This window comes from Ovis aries, chromosome 1, assembly GCF_016772045.2.
Source record: "Ovis aries strain OAR_USU_Benz2616 breed Rambouillet chromosome 1, ARS-UI_Ramb_v3.0, whole genome shotgun sequence".
Taxonomy (NCBI): domain Eukaryota; kingdom Metazoa; phylum Chordata; class Mammalia; order Artiodactyla; family Bovidae; genus Ovis; species Ovis aries.
This window is the reverse complement of record NC_056054.1, coordinates 124,219,635-124,242,149: the sequence shown is the minus strand read 5'-3', so window position 1 is coordinate 124,242,149 and position 22,515 is coordinate 124,219,635. Positions and strand designations below refer to the sequence as shown.

Sequence of the window (22,515 nt, the reverse complement as noted above, 5' to 3'; positions counted from 1 at the left end):
TGTGTGTGTCTGAGTATGCCTGTTTGTGTGTGTGAGTGTATGTGTTTCAGTGTGTGAATCTGTGAGCGTGTGAGGGTATGTGAGTGTGTATGTGTGTCTGTTGGAGTGTCTGTGAGTGTAACTGTGTGTGTGTGTCTGAGTATGCCTGGTTGTGGATGTCTGTGTCTGTATGTGTTTCAGTGTGTGAATCTGTATTGAGTGTGTATGTGTATCTGTTTGAGTGTGTGTGTGTCTGAGTATGCCTGTTTGTGTGTTTGAGTGTATGTGTTTCAGTGTGTGAATCTGTGTTGAGTGTGTGAGGGTATGTGAGTATGCATGTGTCTGTTGGAGTGTCTGTGAGTGTATCTGTTTGAGAGTGTGTATGAGTGTGTGTGTGTGTTCACTCAAGAGCTGTCCTGCCAGCATAGGCTGGAATCCAGTGGAATTGCCCCGTCCCTTCAAAATGACCCACAGGCTCCTCTTCTGCCACCTCTTTGCTCTGATGTTTGTTTCAGCCCCGAGTCCCTGCTCTGAAATGTTGGGGGCAGGAAGAAAGGCGGGAAAGGCTTTAGCCCGTGTTTCCCTGTGCCATTTGCTCGAGAAGGAGTCCACGAGGAAGCTTCCAGGCAGGAGCCCACAGTATGGAAACATGGAGGGACACCTTGTGATGGCCCACGTGTCCCCCAGTGGGGGTATCGACTACAGACTTGTAAACAAGTACAGGAAAATCCTGGGCTTCCCTGGTGGCTCAAATAGTCAAGAATCCTGCAATGCCAGAGACCCGGATTTGATCCCTGGGTCGGGAAGATCCTCCGGAGAAGGGAATGGCTACCCACTCCAGAATTCTTTTCCTGGAGAACCCCATGGACAGAGGACCCTGGAGGGCGACATGGGGTGGCAAAGAGTCACACAGGAAAATACTTCCTTGCACTTTTCCCCTACTCGTTTGACATACTGCTCACTAGTCTGAGTTAGGGGAATAAGGACCCTCCCCTTGGTGACTTTATTTTGTAAAAAATTTTTTTAAGATTTTTTTTTTTAATGTGGACCATTATTTTTTAAAGTCTTCAATGAATTTGCTACAATACTGCTTCTGGGCTATGTTTTGGGTTTTTCTTGGCTGAGGCATGTGGGATCCCATCTCCTTGACCAGGAACGGAACCTGCACCCCCTGCCTTGGAAGGCGTAGCCCCAACCACTGCACCACCAGGGAAGGCCCCCACCCTTTGGTAACTTTAGAGCAAACATGAAGACCCCAGGGGTCAAATACCTTCCAGGACTGAGACCCACCTAGAGTCCTTCTTCCTTCAGACCTAGAGGGGCCTACACATTCTAGATCTGAAGCCCAGGTGACGATGTGGGGGCCACTGAAGAAGGGGGACTCGTAGAGCAGTGACAGGGCAGGGAAGGGGGTGACGTCCGCCCAGGACGGTCTGGAAACAGGCCCCGAGCCCTGTGAAAGCTGCAGCACCAGCTTCTCCAAACAAGAGGGGCAGGCAGAGCTCCGTCCTGGGGAGGAGGCTCTGAGGGGCTTCCTAGGGCGTGGGTGGACAGTGCTGGGACCTGCAACCTGGCTCCTGGGCCCCATTGACACTTGCTTTGGCCAGAGAGAGCTGCCATCTAGAATTCTAGCCTTTGACTCATGAGAGGTAATTTAAACAAAGTCTAGGGGACTTGGGTTACCAAGGGAACCTCGAAACAGACTGCTGGTTTCCAGCGCTGGCTCAATGTGGGCTAGTACCTGAAATAGACACCAGAAATATTAGCCCAACGTGAGATGGAAAGCGAAGCCAAGGGGCCGAGCCTCATTACCAGGCTCACGCTGCCTGGCAGTACACAGCTATGCTCTCTATAAGGGAGCAGGCACTGGTGGCGGCCAAATGAGTCATTAACCTAATGTAATCACCATCTAAATGAGCAGACTCAACCCCCTCAGTGCAGCAGGTGTTGAAAGGCGTGAAGCAGCTATTATAGACACAGCCCTCCCTCCTTGCTGGTTGCATCTTCATTCAGAGATTCATGCCTGGCTCATTTTGTCACTTCTCCACGGGTTATAAACAGCCTTTTGTAGATTAAATCTTAAATTGTAGTTACCTGTACTGGCTCTGCCAGTTTGGTCCTTTTTGCATTTGGACTTGGTCAGAGGCATAAAGGCTGTTCAAGATCTAGTTGGGTAGATTGTAAAAATGATTGAGAACTTGCATATGAAGGAAAGCAGCAGCTCAATGCCTTCTCTTTAGGTAGGGCTCATTACTCATTTAATGAGGCAAATCAATGTCCAATTTTTTGAGGCCAACCAATGTCCAATTTTTAAAGTAATGAAACCAGAAATCTGAACTATTAGAAAAGACACATCTTCCTTAGTCTTTATTTTGAAAAAGATAGAATGCAAAAAAAAAAAAGTGCCCTTGATAATTATTTTTCTGAATTTGCCAGGACACAGATAAACAAAAACATGCAACTGGAGAAAGGAATATTTTCTTTTTGAAGTCTATTTTATAGCTTCTCAACGTATGTAGCCCCAGATTTAATTATTGTAGATGTTGTCAGCGTTTTACGGTTGGGAAAGAGAGAAAATAAAGGTCTCATGTTTTCTATCACTGTTCTGTAAAGCCTTCTATTAATTCATTCAAGCCTCTGAGTTGACCTGCAAGAGGCAAGAAGAAAATATCTTTAAAAGGAAACTTTTTATAATAAGTTCATGCCAGTCAGTTACAGCTGTCTGCTGTATACCAGGCTCACCTCTCTGTTCCAGCAGCAGACATTTTTTTCTAGAGCAGATCTTGGCTGCCTCCTCCATCACCCTGCCTGGGACTGTCTCGCACACCTGAGGTTAGCTCTGGAGATGGAAGGGAGGGAAAGCAGGTCATTGGTAACAAAGGACAGAATTAGACCAAACTGGGATGAAATTGAATTTAATGCATATTGACTCAAAATTATACCTCGTATTCTAAGAACACTTTAAAAATGTTGTTTATATCATCAAAACTTGGAGAGGTAATACAAATTCAACAACTGATACAAGTATGGTTGGTGGTGGTTGAGTTGCTAAGTCGTGTCCTACTGTTTGTGACCCCATGGACTATATATAGCTTGCCAGGTTCCTCTGCCCATGGGATTCTTCAGGCACTCAATATATACATTGCATATTGAAAACGTTCAAAATATTGCTGTTAGTCAAGAGCCAGTCCACAGTCTACGTTTGGCAGAGCTCACCTGTTTTTGAAGACAGTGGGTAGGAAGGGCAGAGACTGCTCACTTTTCTCCTCTCTCCTCTGACTCCAGCCCCATCCTGGTGGCATCTCACACCCAGAGCACACTCCCTTCCAGGACCTGCTCCAGGTAGAGGGTGGAGACATCCAAATGGCAGCCATGGATGATTGGCTGGGGTGGAGTCACAAAAATCATGGTCTGATTGGCTGCAGGAGTGGCCATGAGGCTGTGGCCTGATGGGCCAACATAAAAGAGCAGTGATCTCATTGGCCAGGAGTGGGGTCAAGTAGGCGTGGTTTCATTGATCAAGGGCATGGCCAGGGGCACGTGGGTATTACCAGGTAGTTTCAAACAGTTGTGTTTTCTGTGTTAAGTGTTTTGGCAACCTTCAAGTAATCATATCCTTTTAAAACAAGTGTTATTATTTTTAACTATTAATCATAGCAAGCCTACTCCAAACGGTTTCTAGAATTTGCGATTTTTGTAGCCAATAGGAGTGAGGAAGGCAGATTTTGTGGTTTCTCGGACACCTTTTGTTTGGGTGGCACTTAGCCAGACCTAGGGGAGGGAGAGCTGACCTAGTTACAATGGCCAACAGACCCAGGTCTGCCCTTGCTGCCCCTGTGAGCTTGGCAAGTCGGTCTCTTCTTCTGCACCACTATGGGGTTGTACCTGTGGTTTTTCCTAGTGTCATGGTTCAGAGGTTCCACCAAAAATGTCTCCAGACTCTTTGGCGGGGCTACAGAGCTTTCTAGCCAGATGTGCCTGCTTTCTGCTCACAGACTACTGTCCTTGCCTCTTTCTTCAGGAATGTAGAATGTTGTATCTGATGACACACCTCCACTACCAACACATATATTCCCTATGCCCTTCTCCTACTTTCATGTTCTACATCGCTGCTACTTCTTGCCAGTGTGCCCCTGGAAAAGTTACTTTCCTGCTGCGGGCCTCAGTTTCTTCATCTGTTGAATGGGGATAATAATGGTTTGTTGTTGTTGTTTAGTTGCTAAGTCATGACCAACTCTTTGCAACTGCATGGACTGTAGCCCGCCAGGCTCCTCTGTCCATGGGATTTTCCAGGCAAGGATACTGGGGTGGGCTGTCATTTCCTTCTCCAGGGGATTTCTGCAACCCAAGGACTGAACCCATGTCTCCTGCATTGGCAGGTGGTTTCTCTATCACTGAGCCACCAGGGAAGCTCTGGGACCCTCGTAAGACTATTGTGAAGAATAAATGGATTTATTTTCTCTCTTCCCCATTGCCTTGTAAACTCCATGAAGCAGGGGCTTGAATGAGCAAATGAGATAAATACTCACCTGGCATTCATTTTAGGGGCATTTTATCCCAAGGGAGTTTATCTTCATATCACTCTTGTATAGAAGCTTTAACCTGTCCTCTGAGAGCATCCAACTTCACAGCTGAGTCCCAGATCCCCTCTTTGTGAACTTGTGAGCTCACATTGTTCCTCTAAACATGGTCTGGGCTGACTCCTGAATACCCTTCTTTCCCAACCCAACATCCACTCAAGCTACGTGGGCTCTACCCATTTCAATAAATACATTTTAAGGGGAAAAAATGTCAAATTGTAAAGAAATTTGGGATGAATAGGGAAATTGGAATATAGTCTAGATATTAGAGAATATTAAGAGATTTCTAAAACTTTGGGGATATTTTGAAGGTATTATGATCCTGCAGGAGATGTCATTGGTTTTTAAAGATGCATCCGGAGGTGTTTAGGGAAAAATGTTGTGATTTGAAATACTTTAGTAAAGGAAGAAAGAGGGAAGCGAAGGGAAGAAGGAAGAACAGGAGAAAGAAAAAGAAAACAGAAAGGGAGAAAGAAAGAAAGGCAAAGTGCTAACAATTAGTTCAACCAGGTACTCAGTTCAGTTCAGTTCAGTCCCTCAGTCGTGTCCGACTCTTTGCGACCCCTTGAATCACAGCATGCCAGGCCTCCCTGTTCATCACCAACTGCCAGAGTCTACCCAAACCCATGTCCATTGAGTCGGTGATGCCATCCAACCATCTCATCCTCTGTTGTCCCCTTCTCCTCCTGCCTTTAATCCTTCACAGCATCAGGGTCTTTTCCAATGAGTCAGCTCTTCACATCAGGTGGCCAAAGGATTGGAGTTTCAGCTTCAGCATCAGTCCTTCCAATGAACACTCAGGACTGATCTCCTTTAGGATGGACTGGTTGGATCTCCTTGCAGTCCAAGGGACTCTCAAGAGTCTTCTCCAACACCGCAGTTGAAAAGCATCAATTCTTCGGCGCTCAGCCTTCTTCACAGTCCAACTCTCACATCCATACATGACCACTGGGAAAACCATAGCCTTGACTAGAAGGACCTTTGTTGACAAAGTAATGTCTTATTGGGTATACACATAGGGTAATACCCAGATGGCACTAATGGTAAAGAACTGCCTGCCAATACAGGAGACGCAAGAGTCGCGGGTTCAGTCCTTGGGTCAGGAAGATCCCTGGAGGAGGGCATGGCACCCCACTCTGATATTCTTTCCTTGGAGAATCCCATGGACAGAGGAGCGTGGCAGGCTACAGTCCGTAGGCTCGCATAGTCAGCCACGAGTGAAGCAACTTAGCATGTACACATAGGGTAATTAGACTATTCCCTTTCTTTTGTTGTGTATGTTAATGGTTCATAATAAGTCAAGTGAATGAATGAGTGGACTGACTATCCAGGAGGGAGCCCTTGTGGGAGGGGGTGTTTGAGGGTGGGAGGGGGTTTCTGTGCTGCCATGCTTGTGAGCATCACTAAGGGGGCCCTGGAGCCTCACAGTGACTGGTTCTCTGTTCCTCTGTCGAGCAGGATTTCCCTGGAAGACCTGAGCCCCAGCGTGGTGCTGCACATGACCGAGAAGCTGGGCTACAAGAACAGCGATGTGATCAACACCGTGCTCTCCAACCGCGCCTGCCACATCCTCGCCATTTACTTCCTCCTGAACAAGAAGCTCGAGCGCTACTTGTCAGGGGTGAGTGGGGCCCCATACTGGTTTTCTCAGCTCTTTATGGAAAAAAAAAAAAGAGAGAGAGAGCTCTGAAACCTGGAGTGTTTCCCAATGGCCGACACTTGATCTGAGCTGTTAATTGAAACTCATGTGAGGTTGAGTTTCCTGAACGTGGGAGAAAAGAGGAGCAAAAACTGCTTCTCGGGGAGCACTTTTTATCTGAGGTGTTTTTAAAACATTCTCCCACAGAGCTAAGCTCTGGGCCAACTCGCAAGAGACTCAAGCTTCTTTTCCCTTCAGCTTCTTGTTGCCTTTTTTGCTCCTGTTTCTCTTGGCTCCTTGGGGTCCCCACTTAGGGGCACTGGGGCTTGTGTGGTCATAAAAACTGGGGAGCAGAGCCCCTCAAACATTCACCTCTAAAGCAGGGTAGATGAGAAAGCCACTCTTTACATTGACTTCTCTAGAAAACAAGAGTGAAATTGACCACAGCTTCTTCACCTAGTCTGGGCACCAGGCATCCTGTGTCACAGGTGAGGGAGGTGCAGCTGGGAGTCTGTGCTGAACCGTGGTGCCCTCATGCTTTGGTCACATGTATGCTTCTGCCGCCTGCAGTTTATAAATGCCCAGGAGAGGGAATTTACATGTTTCCATGTCTGTGTGTGTTGGAGAAGGCAATGGCACCCCACTCCAGTACTCTTGCCTGGAAAATCCCATGGACGGAAGAGCCTGGTAGGCTGCAGTCCACAGGGTCGCCAAGAGTCGGACATGACTGAGCGACTTCACTTTCACTTGTCACTTTCATGCATTGGAGAAGGAAATGGCAACCCACTCCAGTGTTCTTGCCTGGAGAATCCCAGGGACGGTGGAGCCTGGTGGGCTGCCATCTGTGGGGTTGCACAGAGTCGGACATGACTGAAGTGACTTAGCAGCACATCGAACCCGGGTCTCCTGCATTGCAAGCAGACTCTTTACGTACTGAGCTACGAGGGTTTTGACTAAATTGTGCTGTGCGTGCTAAGTTGCTTCAGTTGTGACAGGTTCTTTGCGACCCCATGGACTGTATAGCCTGCCAAGTTCTTCCGTCCATGGAGTTTTCCAGGCAAGAATGCTGGAGTGGGTTGCCGATTCCTACTCTAGGGAATCTTCCTGACTCAGGGATTGAACCCAGGTCTCTTAGGTCACCTTCATTGGCAGGCGACTTCTTTACCACTAGCGCCACCTGGGAAGCCCTTCGTAAATCATCTCTTTCCAATTGAACAATGACTGAAAAAGAAATCTGCAAAGAAAGCTAGATCAGAGGCAGTGGGGATTCTGCTTGTCTTTCCTACTCAGAATGGTGAGGGCTGACCAGATCTAACAAGAAGTCAGGCAGAGAAGTTTGCAGCTGTTGGGAAGCCCATCTGAAGTGTGATTTCACACCCACTCTCTTGAAGCATGGTCTTCACCCTGTGTGTGTGCGCCTTGAGATCTGACTGTGTGAGGTCATCACTGTTAGGAAGACATAGAATCCAGAAAATGAAGACGGAATTCTGGAGTTTTCCAGTGCTACTTAAAGTCATATGATATGGGAGATTGGGATCGACATATATTTACTATTTTCCCTGGTGGCTCAGATGGTAAAAAATCTGCCTTCAGTGCTAGAGACCTGGGTTTGATCCCTGTGTCAGGAAGATCCCCTGGAAGAAGGAAAGCACAACCCACTCCAGTACTCTTATCGGGAGAATCCCATGGACAGAGGAGCCTGGAGGGCTGCAGTCCACGGGGTCACAGAGTCAGACACGACTGAGCTACTGAGCACACATACTGTGTATACAATAGATGACTAATGAGATACAGCACAGGGAAGTCTACTCAGTGTTCTGTGGTGACCTAAGTGGGATGGAAATCCAAAAACAGAGGGGATACATGTATACACATGGCTGAGTCACTTTGCTACACAGCAGAAACTAACAGAACATTGAGAAACAACTGTATTCCAATAAAAATTTACAAAAATGCATAAAGTTATGTGATAGCCCAATTAGAGCTAAAGATGAAAATTCACTGACAGTTGGGGAAGTGGTATTCTCCTGGTGAGGTGGAAATGACCAAAACAACACCCAGAAGATAAGATGGTTAGAACGTGTCTCTTGTTAGCAAATAGCTTTGGAAGACGTCCAGAAAGCATTGCTAAACAGATCAAGAAGCTTAATGGGAAGTTTGTTAAACAATGCAGTGGAAGGATAGATGTTTCTAAGCTGATTTAGCTTAGAGTAGTTCATGGAAAAGAACTGCAAAAAAGCAAAATGGCTGTCTGGGGAGGCCTTACAAATAGCTGTGAAAAGAAGAGAGGCGAAAAGCAAAGAAGAAAAGGAAAGACATAAACATCTGAATGCAGAGTTCCAAAGAATAGCAAGAAGAGATAAGAAAGCCTTCTTCAGTGATCAATGCAAAGAAATAGAGGAAAAGAACAGAATGGGAAAGACTAGAGATCTCTTCAAGAAAATTAGAGATACCAAGGGAACATTTCATGCAAAGATGGGCTCGACAAAGGACAGAAATGGTATGGACCTCACAGAAGCAGAAGATATTAAGAAGAGGTGGCAAGAATACATGGAAGAACTGTACAAAAAAGATCTTCACGGCCCAGATAATCATGATGATGTGATCACTAATCTAGAGCCAGACATCTTGGAATGTGAAGTCAAGTGGGCCTTAGAAAGCATCACTACAAACAAAGCTAGTGGAGGTGATGGAATTCCAGTTGAGCTGTTTCAAACCCTGAAAGATGATGCTGTGAAAGTGCTGCACTCAATATGCCAGCAAATTTGGACAACTCAGCAGTGGCCAGAGGACTGGAAAAGGTCAGTTTTCATTCCAATTCCAAAGAAAGGCAATGCAAAAGAATGCTCAAACTACTGCACAATTGCACTCATCTCACATGCTAGTAAAGAAGTGCTCAAAATTCTCCAAGCCAGACTTCAGCAATATGTGAACCGTGAACTTCCTGATGTTCAAGCTGGTTTTAGAAAAGGCAGAGGAACCAGAGATCAAATTGCCAACATCTGCTGGATCATGGAAAAAGCAAGAGAGTTCCAGAAAACATCTATTTCTGCTTTATTGACTATGCCAAAGCCTTTGACTGTGTGGATCACAATAAACTGTGGAAAATTCTGAAAGAGATGGGAATACCAGACCACCTAACCTGCCTCTTGAGAAATCTGTATGCAGGTCAGGAAGCAACAGTTAGAACTGGACATGGAACAACAGACGGGTTCCAAATAGGAAAAGGAGTACATCAAGGCTGTATATTGTCACCCTGCTTATTTAACTTGTATGCAGAGTACGTCATGAGAAACACTGGACTGGAAGAAACACAAGCTGGAATCAAGATTGCCAGGAGAAATATCAATAACCTCAGATATGCAGATGACACCACCCTTATGGCAGAAAGTAAAGAGAAGCTAAAAAGCCTCTTGATGAAAGTGAAAGAGGAGAGTGAAAAAGTTGGCCTAAAGCTCAACATTCAGAAAACAAAGATCATGGCATCTGGTCCCATCACTTCATGGGAAATAGATGGGAAACAGTAGAAACAGTGTCAGACTTTATTTTTCTGGGCTCCAAAATCACTGCAGATGAGACTGCAGCCATGAAATTAAAAGACGCTTACTCCTTGGAAGAAAAGATATGACCAACCTAGACAGTATATGCCAAAGCAGAGACATTACTTTGCCGACTAAGGTCCGTCTAGTCAAGGCTATGGTTTTTCCTGTGGTCATGTATGGATGTGAGAGTTGCACTGTGAAGAAGGCTGAGCGCCGAAGAATTGATGCTTTTGAACTGTGGTGTTGGAGAAGACTCTTGAGAGTCCCTTGGACTGCAAGGAGATCCAACCAGTCCATTCTGAAGGAGATCAACCCTGGGTGTTCTTTGGAAGGAATGATGCTCAAGCTGAAACTCCAGTACTTTGGCCACCTCATGCGAAGAGTTGACTCATTGGAAAAGACTCTGATGCTGGGAGGGATTGGGGGCAGGAGGAGAAGAGGACGACCAAGGATGAGATGGCTGGATGGCATCACTGACTCGATGGACATGAGTCGATTGAACTCCGGGAGATGGTGATGGACAGGGAGGCCTGGCGTGCTGCGATTCATGGGGTCGAAAAGAGTCAGACACGACTGAGCGACTGAACTGAACTGAACTGAACTGAGTTCCTAGATTTGGCTTCGATGTGAAATTATCCACGGAAGAATGTTTCATTTTGTGTGAGCCACCAAAGGAAAGATATAGGGCCTCCATGGTGGCTTAGATGTAAAGAATCCGCCTGCGGTGCAGGACACCCAGGTTTGACCCCTGGGTTGGGAAGATCCCCTGGTAAAGGGAATGGCTACCCACTCCAGTGTTCTTGCCTAGAGAATTCAATGGACAGAGGAACTTGGAGGGCTACAGTCCATGGGGTCACAAAGAATCAGACACGACTGAGCGACTAACACTTTCACAAAGGAAAGAGGTATTTTCCTTTGATAAGAAGAAACATTATAGTAAAAGGCTGTTAGAAATGAGAGCAGTGTTTCATGAGGGAGGAAAAAAAAATGCTCTAGAAGCAGTGGTGGAATGAAACTTTGGAAGGGAGCAGAAATGCACCTGGATTTCAGAGACAATACCACGGTCACAGGAAAGCTGCCACAGGGGAGAAGTGGAAGTCAGAAAGACTGGACCCCTGACCCATAATGTATTATTTATGTCATTTTACTATGTGATAGGAGGGATTAAGAAATTCTCTTACACCAGAGAACAGAGGTCCTCTGTTCACCTATGATGATGGACTCAAAAGACATGTTAGACTTGAAGCCATTTCTCATCTCTCTTTTATTTCTTTAAAAGAAGTTGTGATTTGTTCATTTGGGGCCACTCTGAGTCTCCGTTGCTGTGCATGGGTTACTGTCTCATTTCAATGCTTGGGCTTCTCATTGCGGTGGCCTCTCTTCTTGAGGAGCACTGGCTCTAGGCACACAGGCTTCAGTAGTTGCAGCACGTGGGCTCAGTAGCTACGGTGCATGGACTTAGTGGCCCTATGGCAAGTGGGATCCTCCTGGACCAGGAATTGAACCTGTGTTTCTGTGTTGCAAAGTGGATTCTTAAGCACTGGACCGCCAGGGAAGCCCTAGTGGTTTTGTAAAAAAAACCATATGTCCCATATATTCCTTATCCTTTTAAATCCCCATTTTATTGCATATTTTATAATGTATATGATATATTACTACAGAACATGCTTATAATTTATAAAATAAATATGCACATATTGTTGATGCCTGCTGACAACTTTTTCACCCATACGGGCTCAAGGTCACACCATTTAGACACCACCATGCTAGAGACAAGCAGTTCTCAAGTAAAAGGGGCAGAGGAGGGTCACACTGATTTTCTTTTTGAAATGATGAATGCCGCTCAAATATGAGTTTTAAACAGTGTTTCCAGGAAACTGCCTGTAAAGTTCATAATTCCACAAGTTTAAAGGATGACACTGCTACTTTCCTAAGCAAGCAAGCAGATTCAAACATCCTTCTTTCGGCAGAATCAGTTCTCTGAATACTGATCGATAAGATAGAGGGGCTTTTGTTTTAAAAAATAGTTTCTTGCGTCTACCTCTGTAGAGACCTGGTTACTCACACTCTTAAACAATCACGGGGCTCATCCCAAGTAAGAGACATTTGTGTGAAGCTCAGGCTGTGTCCTGCCTTTTCCAGGTGTTTTGCCATCTTCTGTGATCGCTCAGCATCAGAGCTGCAAATGTTGCAGTGTGGCAAACTTTGTGGTTTTGTCCACTGAGAAGCTGGAGTAGGAAATGGCAACCCACTGCAGTATTCTTGCTTGGGAAATCCCATGGACAGAGGAGCCTGGAGGGCTACAGTCTATGGAGGTGCAAAGAGTGGACGTGACCGAGCGACTGAGCACGTGCACGCGCACGCACGCACACACACACACACAGGCACACACACACTGCTGAGAAGTTCCTGATGGAAACTAACATAGTTCTAACAGGCAACAGTTCTTATTTTATTGTCTGTTTCACACTTAACCCCTTAAATCACAGGACATAGCTGGTCTGAGAACCAGTGCCTCAGTGGGTGACTGCTTTTAAGAGTGAATTATTCCCCACAAATAACTATAGCTAGTCCACTCAGTAATTTCCATGCAAGGCTAATTTAATTGCGCCCAAGGTACTGTCCCAGGCAGGAGGAGAAGGGGATGACAGAGGATGAGATGGCTGGATGGCATCACTGACTCGATGGATGTAAGTCTGAGTGAACTCCGGGAGTTGGTGATGGACAGGGAGGCCTGGCGTGCTGCGATTCATGGGGTCTCAAAGAGTCGGATATGATTGAGCGACTGAATTGAACTGAACTGAACTGAACCCATTACTAACAAGTATATAATTTTGAAAGGGCAACTAGTGAACTAAAAAGTAAAATATTATACTTTAATTGCCATTTCTCCCTTCTCCCTTGATTCTTGCTTCCTTTTTCTAAAACCTAGATGCATGGATTTTAATTTGGAGAGCCTGTAAAGGCCTTCCGGGAATATTTGTTGACTAATACATTAATCAGTCATTTAATTTCAGCTGTCACCAGAGAGAACTGCACCTAAATCGTACGCCTAGACCATCTTAGGTGTGGCTACATGTCTTCTTCTTTAAGCTATATTATGAATTGCTGTTACTTTTATTGGGATTGGGAGCAGGAACTGAGACTGTTATTTCAATACTTGGAGTCTGGTTGATCCATAGTGTTGTGTTAGTTTCATGTGCACAGCAAAGTGATCCAGTTATACCTGTATTCGTATATATTCTTTTCCAGATTATTTTCCATTATGGGTTCTTATAAGACATCAGTTTAGTCGCTCAGTCGTATCCGACTCTTTGCGACCCCATGAATCGCAGCACACCAGGTCTCCCTGTCCATCACCATCTCCCAGAGTTCACTCAGACTCACGTCCATCGAGTCACTGATGCCATCCAGCCATCTCATCCTCTGTCGTCCCCTTCTCCTCCTGCCTCCAATCCCTCCCAGTATCAGAGTCTTTTCCAATGAGTCAACTCTTCGCATGAGGTGGCCAAAGTACTGGAGTTTCAGCTTGAGCATCATTCCTTCCAAAGAACACCCAGGGTTGATCTCCTTCAGAATGGACTGGTTGGATCTCCTTGCAGTCCAAGGGACTCTCAAGAGTTTTCTCCACCACCACAGTTCAAAAGCATCAATTCTTCGGCACTCAGCCTTCTTCACAGTGCAACTCTCACATCCATACATGACCACAGGAAAAACCATAGCCTTGACTAGACGGACCTTTGTTGGCAAAGTAATGTCTCTATCTACATTGGTCATCAATTTTATTCCAAGGAGTAAGCGTCTTTTAATTTCATGGCTGCAGTCACCATCTGCAGTGATTTTGGAGCCCCTCAAAAATAAAGTCTGACACTGTTTCTACTGTTCCATCTATTTCCCATGAAGTGATGGGACTGGATGCCATGATCTTTGTTTTCTGAATGTTGAGCTTTAAGCCAACTTTTTCACTCTCCTCTTTCACTTTCATCAAGAGGCTTTTTAGCTTCTCTTTACTTTCTGCCATAAGGGTGGTGTCATCTGCATATCTGAGGTTATTGATATTTCTCCTGGCAATCTTGATTCCAGCTTGTGCTTCTTCCAGCCCGGCGTTTCTCATGATGTACTCTGCATACAAGTTAAATAAGCAGGGTGACAATATACAGCCTTGATGTACTCCTTTTCCTATTTGGAACCCGTCTGTTGTTCCATGTCCAGTTCTAACTGTTGCTTCCTGACCTGCATACAGATTTCTCAAGAGGCAGGTCAGGTGGTCTGTATTCCCATCTCTCTCAGAATTTTCCACAGTTTATTGTGATCCACACAGTCAAAGGCTTTGGCATAGTCAATAAAGCAGAAATAGATGTTTTTCTGGAACTCTCTTGCTTTTTCAATGATGTTGGCAATTTGATCTCTGGTTCCTCTGCCTTTTCTAAAACCAGCTTGAACATCAGGGAGTTCATGGTTCACATATTGTTGAAGCCTGGCTTGGAGAATTTTGAGCATTACTTTACTAGCATGTGAGATGAGTACAACTGTGCAGTAGTGTGAGCATTCTTTGGCATTGCCTTTCTTTGGGATTGGAATGAAAACGGACCTTTTCCAGTCCTGTGGCCACTGCTGAGTTGTCCAAATTTGCTGGCATATTGAGTGCAGCACTTTCACAGCATCATATTTCAGGATTTGAAATAGCTCAACTGGAATTCCATCACCTCCACTAGCTTTGTTCATAGTGATGCTTTCTAAGGCCCACTTGACTTCACATTCCAGGATGTCTGGCTCTAGGTGAGTGAGCACACCATCGTGATTATCTGGGTCATGAAGATCTTTTTGTACAGTTCTTCCATGTATTCTTGCGACCTCTTCTTAATATCTTCTGCTTCTGTGAGGTCCATACCATTTCTGTCCTTTGTCGAGCCCATCTTTGCATGAAATGTTCCCTTGGTATCTCTAATTTTCTTGAAGAGATCTCTAGTCTTTCCCATTCTGTTGCTTTCCTCTATTTCTTTGCATTGATCACTGAAGAAGGCTTTCTTATCTCTTCTTGCTATTTTTTGGAACTCTGCATTCAGATGTTTATATCTTTCCTTTTCTTCTTTGCTTTTCGCCTCTCTTCTTTTCACAGCTATGTGTAAGGTCTCCCCAGACAGTCATTTTGCTTTTTTGCATTTCTTTTCCATGGGGATGGTCTTGATCCCTGTCTCCTGTACAATGTCATGAACCTCATTCCATAGTTCATCAGGAACTCTATCTATCAGATCGAGTCCCTTAAATCTATTTCTCACTTCCACTGTATCATCATAAGGGATTTGATTTAGATCATACCTGAATGGTATAGTGGTTTTCCCTACTTTCTTCAATTTGAGTCTGAATTTGGCAATAAGAAGTTCATGATCTGAGCCACAGTCAGCTCCTGGTCTTGTTTTTGTTGATTGTATAGAGCTTCTCCATCTTTGGCTGCAAAGAATATAATCAATCTGATTTCAGTGTTGACCATCTAGTGATGTCCATGTGTAGAGTCTTCTCTTGTGTTGTTGGAAGAGGGTGTTTGCTATGACCAGTGCATTTTCTTGGCAAAACTCTATAAGACATCAGATAATTAGTTCCCTGCACTATATAGTAGGTCCTTGTTGTTTATCCATTTTAGGCCTGTTTTTATTGTATAAGTTAATTTATTTTTGGTTGCACTGAGTCTGTGTTGCTTCATGCAAGCTTTTCTCTAGCTGCAGTGCATGGGCTTCTCATTGTGGTGGTTCTCTTGTTGTAGAAGACAGGCTCTACAGCACAGCTTTAGTAGTTGTGGTTGCAGGGGTTTAGTTGCTCCACAGCTTGTGGGATCTTATTGGACCAGGGATTGAACCCACGTCCCCTGCATTGGCTGGTGGATTCTTATCCACTGTTCCACTAGGGAAGTTCTTAAGCCTGTTTTTAAATAAGCAAGACCTGCATCCCATTCAGTAGTTCCATTAAGTAAGCTGTTCTCCCCAGATCACATATTTGGCCTCTGAGCTCACGTCTTAGCATGGCCTTCATCGCACAGGTGAAAGAACGGAGGTGCAGCAGGAGCAGTGGCGTGCCCAGGGCCACCAAGCCCTTTCCCGGCAGAGCCAGGAAGCTGCGTCCTGTCTCTCCCCATGCTCCTGTGGGCTCTCCTCGGAGGAGTCTTTCCACTGCTGTCAAGTGCCCTGCCAACCGCATTCTGTCGTTTCTCAGCCAAGCGCTGGTTTAAAAATTAATGACTGCTTGATAGACATTCCTATTTTCCGAGAGTTAAGCCAGGCTTTTTTTCTTTTCTTCTTCGGTAGAAATCTGACTTCCAGGACAACGTCTGCTACAAGACCCAGCTCTACCAGATAGACAGGTGCAGGCCCACCAAGGAGCCCTATGAGGTGAGTGGCTCCCCAGAGCAAAACCCAGGACCTCTTAGGAAGAGTGGATTTCCTTTATGGGAAGAGGACTGGAAGGGAAGCCAGTTGTTGTGGGACATGGGAGTAGCCAGAGACAAATGCTTACTCACTTTACTGAGTCCTTAAGAAATGGCTTACCCTGATGGCTCAGATGGTAAAGAATCTGCCTGCAATGCTGGAAACCCGGGTTCAGTCCCTGGGTGGGGAAGATCCCCTGGAAAAGGGAATGGCTACCCACTCTAGTATTCTTGCCTAGAGAATACCATGGACGGGGAGCCTGGCGGGCTACAGTCCCTAGGGTCAAAAAGAGTTGGACATAATGAAGTGACTCCCACTTTCACTTTGTAAGAAATGGCTTAGAGAGGGGCCACCATTGTTCAGTGTCCAGACTGTTGCTCTCAGCTGTGGTCATATAGTAGAATCCCCAGGGGGCATTTCAACTTGTGAATGCCTGGGCCACACTTCAGACGGATTCCATCGAAACTCAGGGGCCAGCAGTGGGGCGGGGGTCGATGTTTTCTTTTTTTTGCTTCACCATGTAGCATGTGAGGGATCTTAGTTCCTCCACCATGCATTGAACCCATGCTCCTTGCGGTGGAAGCACGGAGTCCTAACCACTGGACTGCCAGGCAAGTCCCACATCCAGGGGGTCAGTATCTTTTAAAGCTCACTGGATGATTCCCAATGGAGCCACAGTTGGAATCTGCTGTCAGATCACCAAAAGATAACCCTTGGCATCGGGAGAAGAAAGTAAGGAAGGTGAGGATCGGGACAAAGGATCAGGAGAGAACCTTTCCAGTCTGCTGTCCCTGGTGACCTGATGCTACCTAGGACGTACTGAGAGAAAATACCAAGATTCTTTGGTTTCAGAGTAAAGACTAGTATAGTATTACCCAAAATTCAGACCCCAAATCCATGCTTGTTAAGAGATATGCTAGGATCTCCAGATCCAGAGCCTGGAGCACAGGGTGAGGGTCCCCCACCCCAGGGCCCCTCATTCACTGTTCTGTCCAGCGAGGGCTCCCCTGCCTGCTCAGGGATTTCCCATAGAATGTGGAGCCCGGTGGGCTGTGCTTCATCGTGGCAGCAGAAAGCAAGTGGGGCATGGCCCAGACCACCGCAGTGATACGGGTGACAGGGGTGCTGAGCTGCCGTGTGTGAATGAAGCCACCCCGAGCATCGAGGCGGGGCTGGGGTAGGCAGCTGGGTTGGGAGGGGGAGGCTGATCACTCTAGACAGAGCCTGGGGGATGGCACGATTCAAGCAGATGGAGAAGAGGAGATGCTGATGCCAGAGGAACGAGCGAAGGTACTAGGGCAGCCGGAGACCCTGGAGGGAAGGATGTTGGGGAAGACGTGGGAAAGGTCAAGTATACAATGGCCCATGGTGATGGCTGAGCAGCTGCTTGTCATGGAGGAAGTGGAAGGGCAGAGAAGAGATTGCCTGGATTGGGGGGAGTGAAGACAGTGAGCATAGATCTCTCTGTGGATGATGCTGGCAATGAATACGGGGGGACATGACCACCTCTGCTTGAAGGATGCATGGGGTTGGGAAGGAGTCAGCTTAGGGGGCAGAGGAAGAAACGGCAGTGGAGGGTGGGGACGGGCCAGCATTCAGAGCAACCCAGGTCGGGTCTAGCCCTGACCCCGGACTGGAGGCCCCCTTCCTCTGAGACTGTGAGGCTCCAGCATGGTGAAGGTGGAGATGAGCCTTTGGTGGGGTGGGTTGTGTAGGTTGGTTCTGAGCAGGAAGCACAGGCATGGCTTTTGGGTTATGAGCGGAAGATAGAGACGGTGAAGGGCCAGACACCCCCGAGCTCCAGACCCTACCGGCCAATTGCTTACCAAATCTCCTCTTGCATGAGTGTAGGTCTCCAACCTAGCACACAGGAACCAACCCCACAGCAGCCCTCCTGCCCTGCCCCTGTTCTCTGTCTCCAAATGGCAGCCTCACCCTCATTACTGGGCAGAGTCCTTTTTATTCCTTTCCCTTACCCCCAAGAGCTTCCCAGGTGGCTCAGTGGTGAAGAATCTGCCTGAAATGCGGGAGACGCAGGTTCAATCTCCATGTCGAGAAAAATCCCCTGGAGAAGGAAATGGCAACCCATTCCAATATTCTTGCCTAAAAAAAAAAAAAAAAAAAAAAAAAAAAATCCCATGGACAGAAGAGCCTGGTGGGCCACAGTTCATGGGGTTGCAAAGAGCTGGAGGTGACTGAGTGACTGAGCAGGCACATGGCAAGCTCGCCCCTGAGAGCCGGTCTGTCACCACATTCTGGCAGCTTGACTCCTGGAGCTCCCAGCCCCATCCTCCTGCCCCAGTCCAGCCCCTGTCACATCTTGCAAGGATCTCAGCCACAGCCTCCTAACTGTCCCCCCTTCGTCAGCATGAATGCCGTCATGACTACACGCTGTCCGCACACAGGCCAGAGTGAGCTGCTGCTGCTGCTGCTGCTGCTAAGTTGCGTCAGTCGTGTCTAACTCTGTGCGACCCCATAGACGGCAGCCCACCAGGGTCCCCCATCCCTGGGATTCTCCAGGCAAGAACACTGGAGTGGGTTGCCATTTCCTTCTCCAATGCGTGAAAGTGAAAAGTGAAAGTGAAGTCGCTCAGTCGTGTCTGACTCCTAGCGACCCCATGGACTGCAGCGCACCAGGCTCCTCCATCCATGGGATTTTCCAGGCAAGAGTACTGGAGTGGGGTGCCATTATCTTCTCCCCAAAATGAGACCATATTGCTTCCCCGCTCGAAGCCTTTGTTGAGGTCCTTTAATGGACTGGAACCTGGTGGTCCAGAGTCGACGATAAGAAAGTAAAGGAGAGAAAGAGGCTGATATTCCTTGGTTTACATAGAAAGCCATTAAAGCCCCCAGCACGGGGCTTGCTCTGTTCATGGAGGCCTCAGGCACGCTCTCGATGGGGTGAAAGCACAGAGTGCCTTCTCTAGAGGATCTTAGAAGCTCAGGCAGGAAAGTGAACTCAGAGGGCCTCTGCGCTCCAAAGAAATAGCCTGAGAGAGAGAGAAAGAGAAAGAAAGACACAGGGACTATGCTCTGATGGAGCAAAGGTGTTTTAATCAACGTGGTGTGGGCATATATACTGAGTTACAAGGTAGTTATTCTTAGCAAAGATAAAGATTAAAATTCCAGACTTACAAAACAATCTGTATTAAAGAGAGAGAGAGTTGTAAACAATCACTTTTACCGTATGGTTCACAAGAAGGAAGAGGGTACTTATCTCTGTATAGAAAATCTAATGAAGGAAATGCCTGGATTCCTCAGTCCCGGGAGCAGGAACAGAGAATTCCTGACAGATCCAGAACAGCACACAGGAAGCCTCCTGTTAAATGCTTCCTGACAGCCTTCAAAGGCTCCTTTCCCATGGAAGACAAATTGCGACATGGCCACCATGTCCCAGATCGGACTGGCTTCTGTCAGCAACTCCAACCTTATCTTTTAGCTACCACTTCCCCCACCCCTGGGTCGGGAAGATCCTCTGGAGAAGGAAATGGCAACCCACTCCAGTACTCTTACCTGGAAAATCCCATGGACAGAGGAGCATGGTGGGCTACAGTCCATGGGGTCGCAAAGAGTCGGACACAACTGAGCGACTTCACTTTCACTTTCCCCCACCCTAGCACCTGCTTCTTACCCTTATTATTATGATGATGTTTTAATTTTCATTTGGTCACTCCCTGAGGCATGTGGGATCTTAGTTCCCCAACCAGGGATGGAACCTGTGGGCCCTGCATTGGAAGTGCAGAGTCTTAACCACTGTACCGCCAGGGACGTCCCCCTGCTTCTTGCTCATGCTCAGCCCCATGGGCCTTCAGACTTCTGTGCTCTCTCGGCTTCCAGGGCTGTGTACACCCTGTTCTCTTCCAGAATGTTCTCCCGATCTCTCTCTGCTGAGTTAATCTCTGTCTTCATATGTGACAGCAAGGTCATGTCCTCATTAGTCCAGTTCAGTTCAGTCGCTCAGTCGTGTCTGACTGTGACCCCATGAATCGCAGCACGCCAGGCCTCCCTGTCTATCACCAACTCCTGGAGTCTACCCAAACTCATGTCCTTCAGGTCGGTGATGCCATCCAGCCATCTCATCCTCTGTCGTCCCCTTCTCCTGCCCCCAATCCCTCCCAGCATCAGAGTCTTTTCCAATGAGTCAACTCTTTGCATGAGGTGGCCAAAGTATTGGAGTATTGGAGTTTCAGTCCTTCCAGTGAACACCCAGGACTGATCTCCTTTAGGATGGACTGGTTGGATCTCCTTGCAGTCCAAGGGACTCTCAAGAGTCTTCTCCAACACCACAGTTAAAAAGCATCAATTCTTTGATGCTCAGCTTTCTTCACAGTCCAACTCACATCCATACATGACCACTGGAAAAACCATAGTTCCTTGACTAGACGGACCTTAGTCGGCAAAGTAACGTCTCTGCTTTTGAATATGCTATCTAGGTTGGTCATCACTTTCCTTCGAAGGAGTAAGCATCTTTTAATTTCATGGCTGCAGTCACCATCTGCAGTGACTTTGGAGCCCCCCAAAATAAAGTCTGACACTGTTTCTACTGTTTCATCTGCCATGAAGTGATGGGACCAGATGCCATAATCTTCGTTTTCTGAATGTTGAGCTTTAAGCCAACTTTTTCACTCTCCTCTTTCACTTTCATCATGGACCCCTGCTATTCTCTGCCCTCTACCTTTGGGTCGCATCTCTCCAGTGCAGGCTGTCGCATACCTCCTGCCTCCTGGGGCTGATCCCCTGGATGAGGTTCTGTTTGTTCTGAGATGATTTGATTCTCATCTCTCTCCCACGCTGGTCTGTGAATTCCTTAAGAGGAGGGAAGGCATCCCCGTTATTTCTTTGTCAGCTCTTGGTCTTAGTTGTAGCGCTTGGGCTTAGTTGCCCTGCAGCACGTGGGATCTTAGTTCCCCAACCAGGGATGAGACCCGAGTTCCCCTGCACTGGGCTCTTAAGCACTGGACTATCAGGAGGTTCCCTGGGACAGCATCCCTTTTGTTCCTCACAGTGTCTCCAGAACCTGCCTGATGCCTGGCTCACAGTAGAGGCTTAATAAATATTTGCTGAACGAAGAAATGAAATAATCAAGTGGACCTTGGCCTGAGTCTCAGAAAATGGAATTGGGTCAGTGTCTTAGGAAGGTCAAACATTCCAGCTGGGACACCTAGCTTGGTTAAAGTAGGGCGGCCACCTGCATGGCAGCATTCAAGCTGAATTACTAACACTTGATGGCCTTGCCCTTTGGGAGGGACTTCTTACGGTCACTTGCACTGGGGGTGGTCACCTCGGCTGGGGTCCAGGGGATACAGAAGTCGCCGTTAGGCTCCCCTGCCTCTTGTTTGACTCTTCAGGGCCTCAGGTAATAATGCAGCCTTAGGTGTACCACATCCCCTAAGTGTGTATCCTAGGCGGCCTCTAAGCCCCTCGGCTGGTGCCCATGTCCTTGGTTGCCCTGGTACCCGCCGCTGCTTGTGTGCTCGAGAGTGTCAGAGCCGCGATGTGAAAGGGGCCTCTTTTTTTTTTCATCTAGATTATTTTTCTCGGCTGCTTATTGCATTTGCCCCGAAAACACATGGTAAGCGTTTTAAAACATTTGTGGCAATATTTAATGGTTAAAGTTTCAATAGAAACACTAATGGGGAAAACAGCATTTCAATTTTCTAGTTTCCATTTGTTTTCTCCAAACCGCAGAGATACTTGAGCTAATTAAATTACAGGCTCTGGCTAGATGACCCAGCTCCTCTCCGCTAGAACCTAGCAAAGTGGAATGGGGCCAGCTAGAAAAAGTGGTGAGAAAGGCTGAAAGAGGCCAGATTCTCCAGGGAGAGCCCACTCCGGGCCCCTGTGGGCTTCAGCCCAGCTGGTCCAGGAGGAGAAGCAGAGGGGATGGGTGGTGTGAACAGGAACAGCAGAGTGAAGTTCAAGGTTGTACACGAGCGTGCTAGGGGGTGGCTCTGGGGCCGTGTCTGGGCATTGAGGGCAAGTGTTGGCCTCTTTCTTCTTCTGGATCCCAGTTATTTTTCTCCTAGGAAACAGAGGAGCTGAATTAAGCAGAAAACATTTCCCTCTCAGGATTCTAGTGCTCTCATAGTATGACTTGGCCCCTTTCCCCCCATCTTCTTACTGTAGCAGTCAGAGATCACATCTGGAAAAGGGGGACCCTTGTCTCACCTTGGGCTAATACCCCAGAGACTCCTTTTCCTAAAAGAGAGGTCCAGGGGGGTGGTGGGAGGGGCACCATGGAGGGTCGTGGCAGGACAGTCATCACTAGTAAACTGGCTCAGTAAAGCCACAGAGAGCAGGAAGCCAGCGTTGTCCAAGTCTTGAAAAATAATGCTGATATATAGCAAAATGTCACT

General features: G+C 47.0%; 1 protein-coding gene across 2 annotated transcripts in view; it reads left to right on the top strand.

Moving 5' to 3' along the window:
* The window catches only part of HUNK (hormonally up-regulated Neu-associated kinase), a 134,179-nt gene that overhangs the window by 95,980 nt on the left and 15,684 nt on the right, over positions 1 to 22,515 (top strand). For both annotated transcript variants that reach the window (XR_006055609.2, XM_004003742.6), the window contains exons 7-8: positions 6,018 to 6,180; positions 16,040 to 16,123. Coding sequence is in view for 1 of the 2 variants with exons in the window: in XM_004003742.6 (XP_004003791.4) it covers positions 6,018 to 6,180; positions 16,040 to 16,123 (247 nt within the window). In the remaining variant the exon portion in view is untranslated. The remainder of the gene's footprint in view (positions 1 to 6,017; positions 6,181 to 16,039; positions 16,124 to 22,515) is intronic.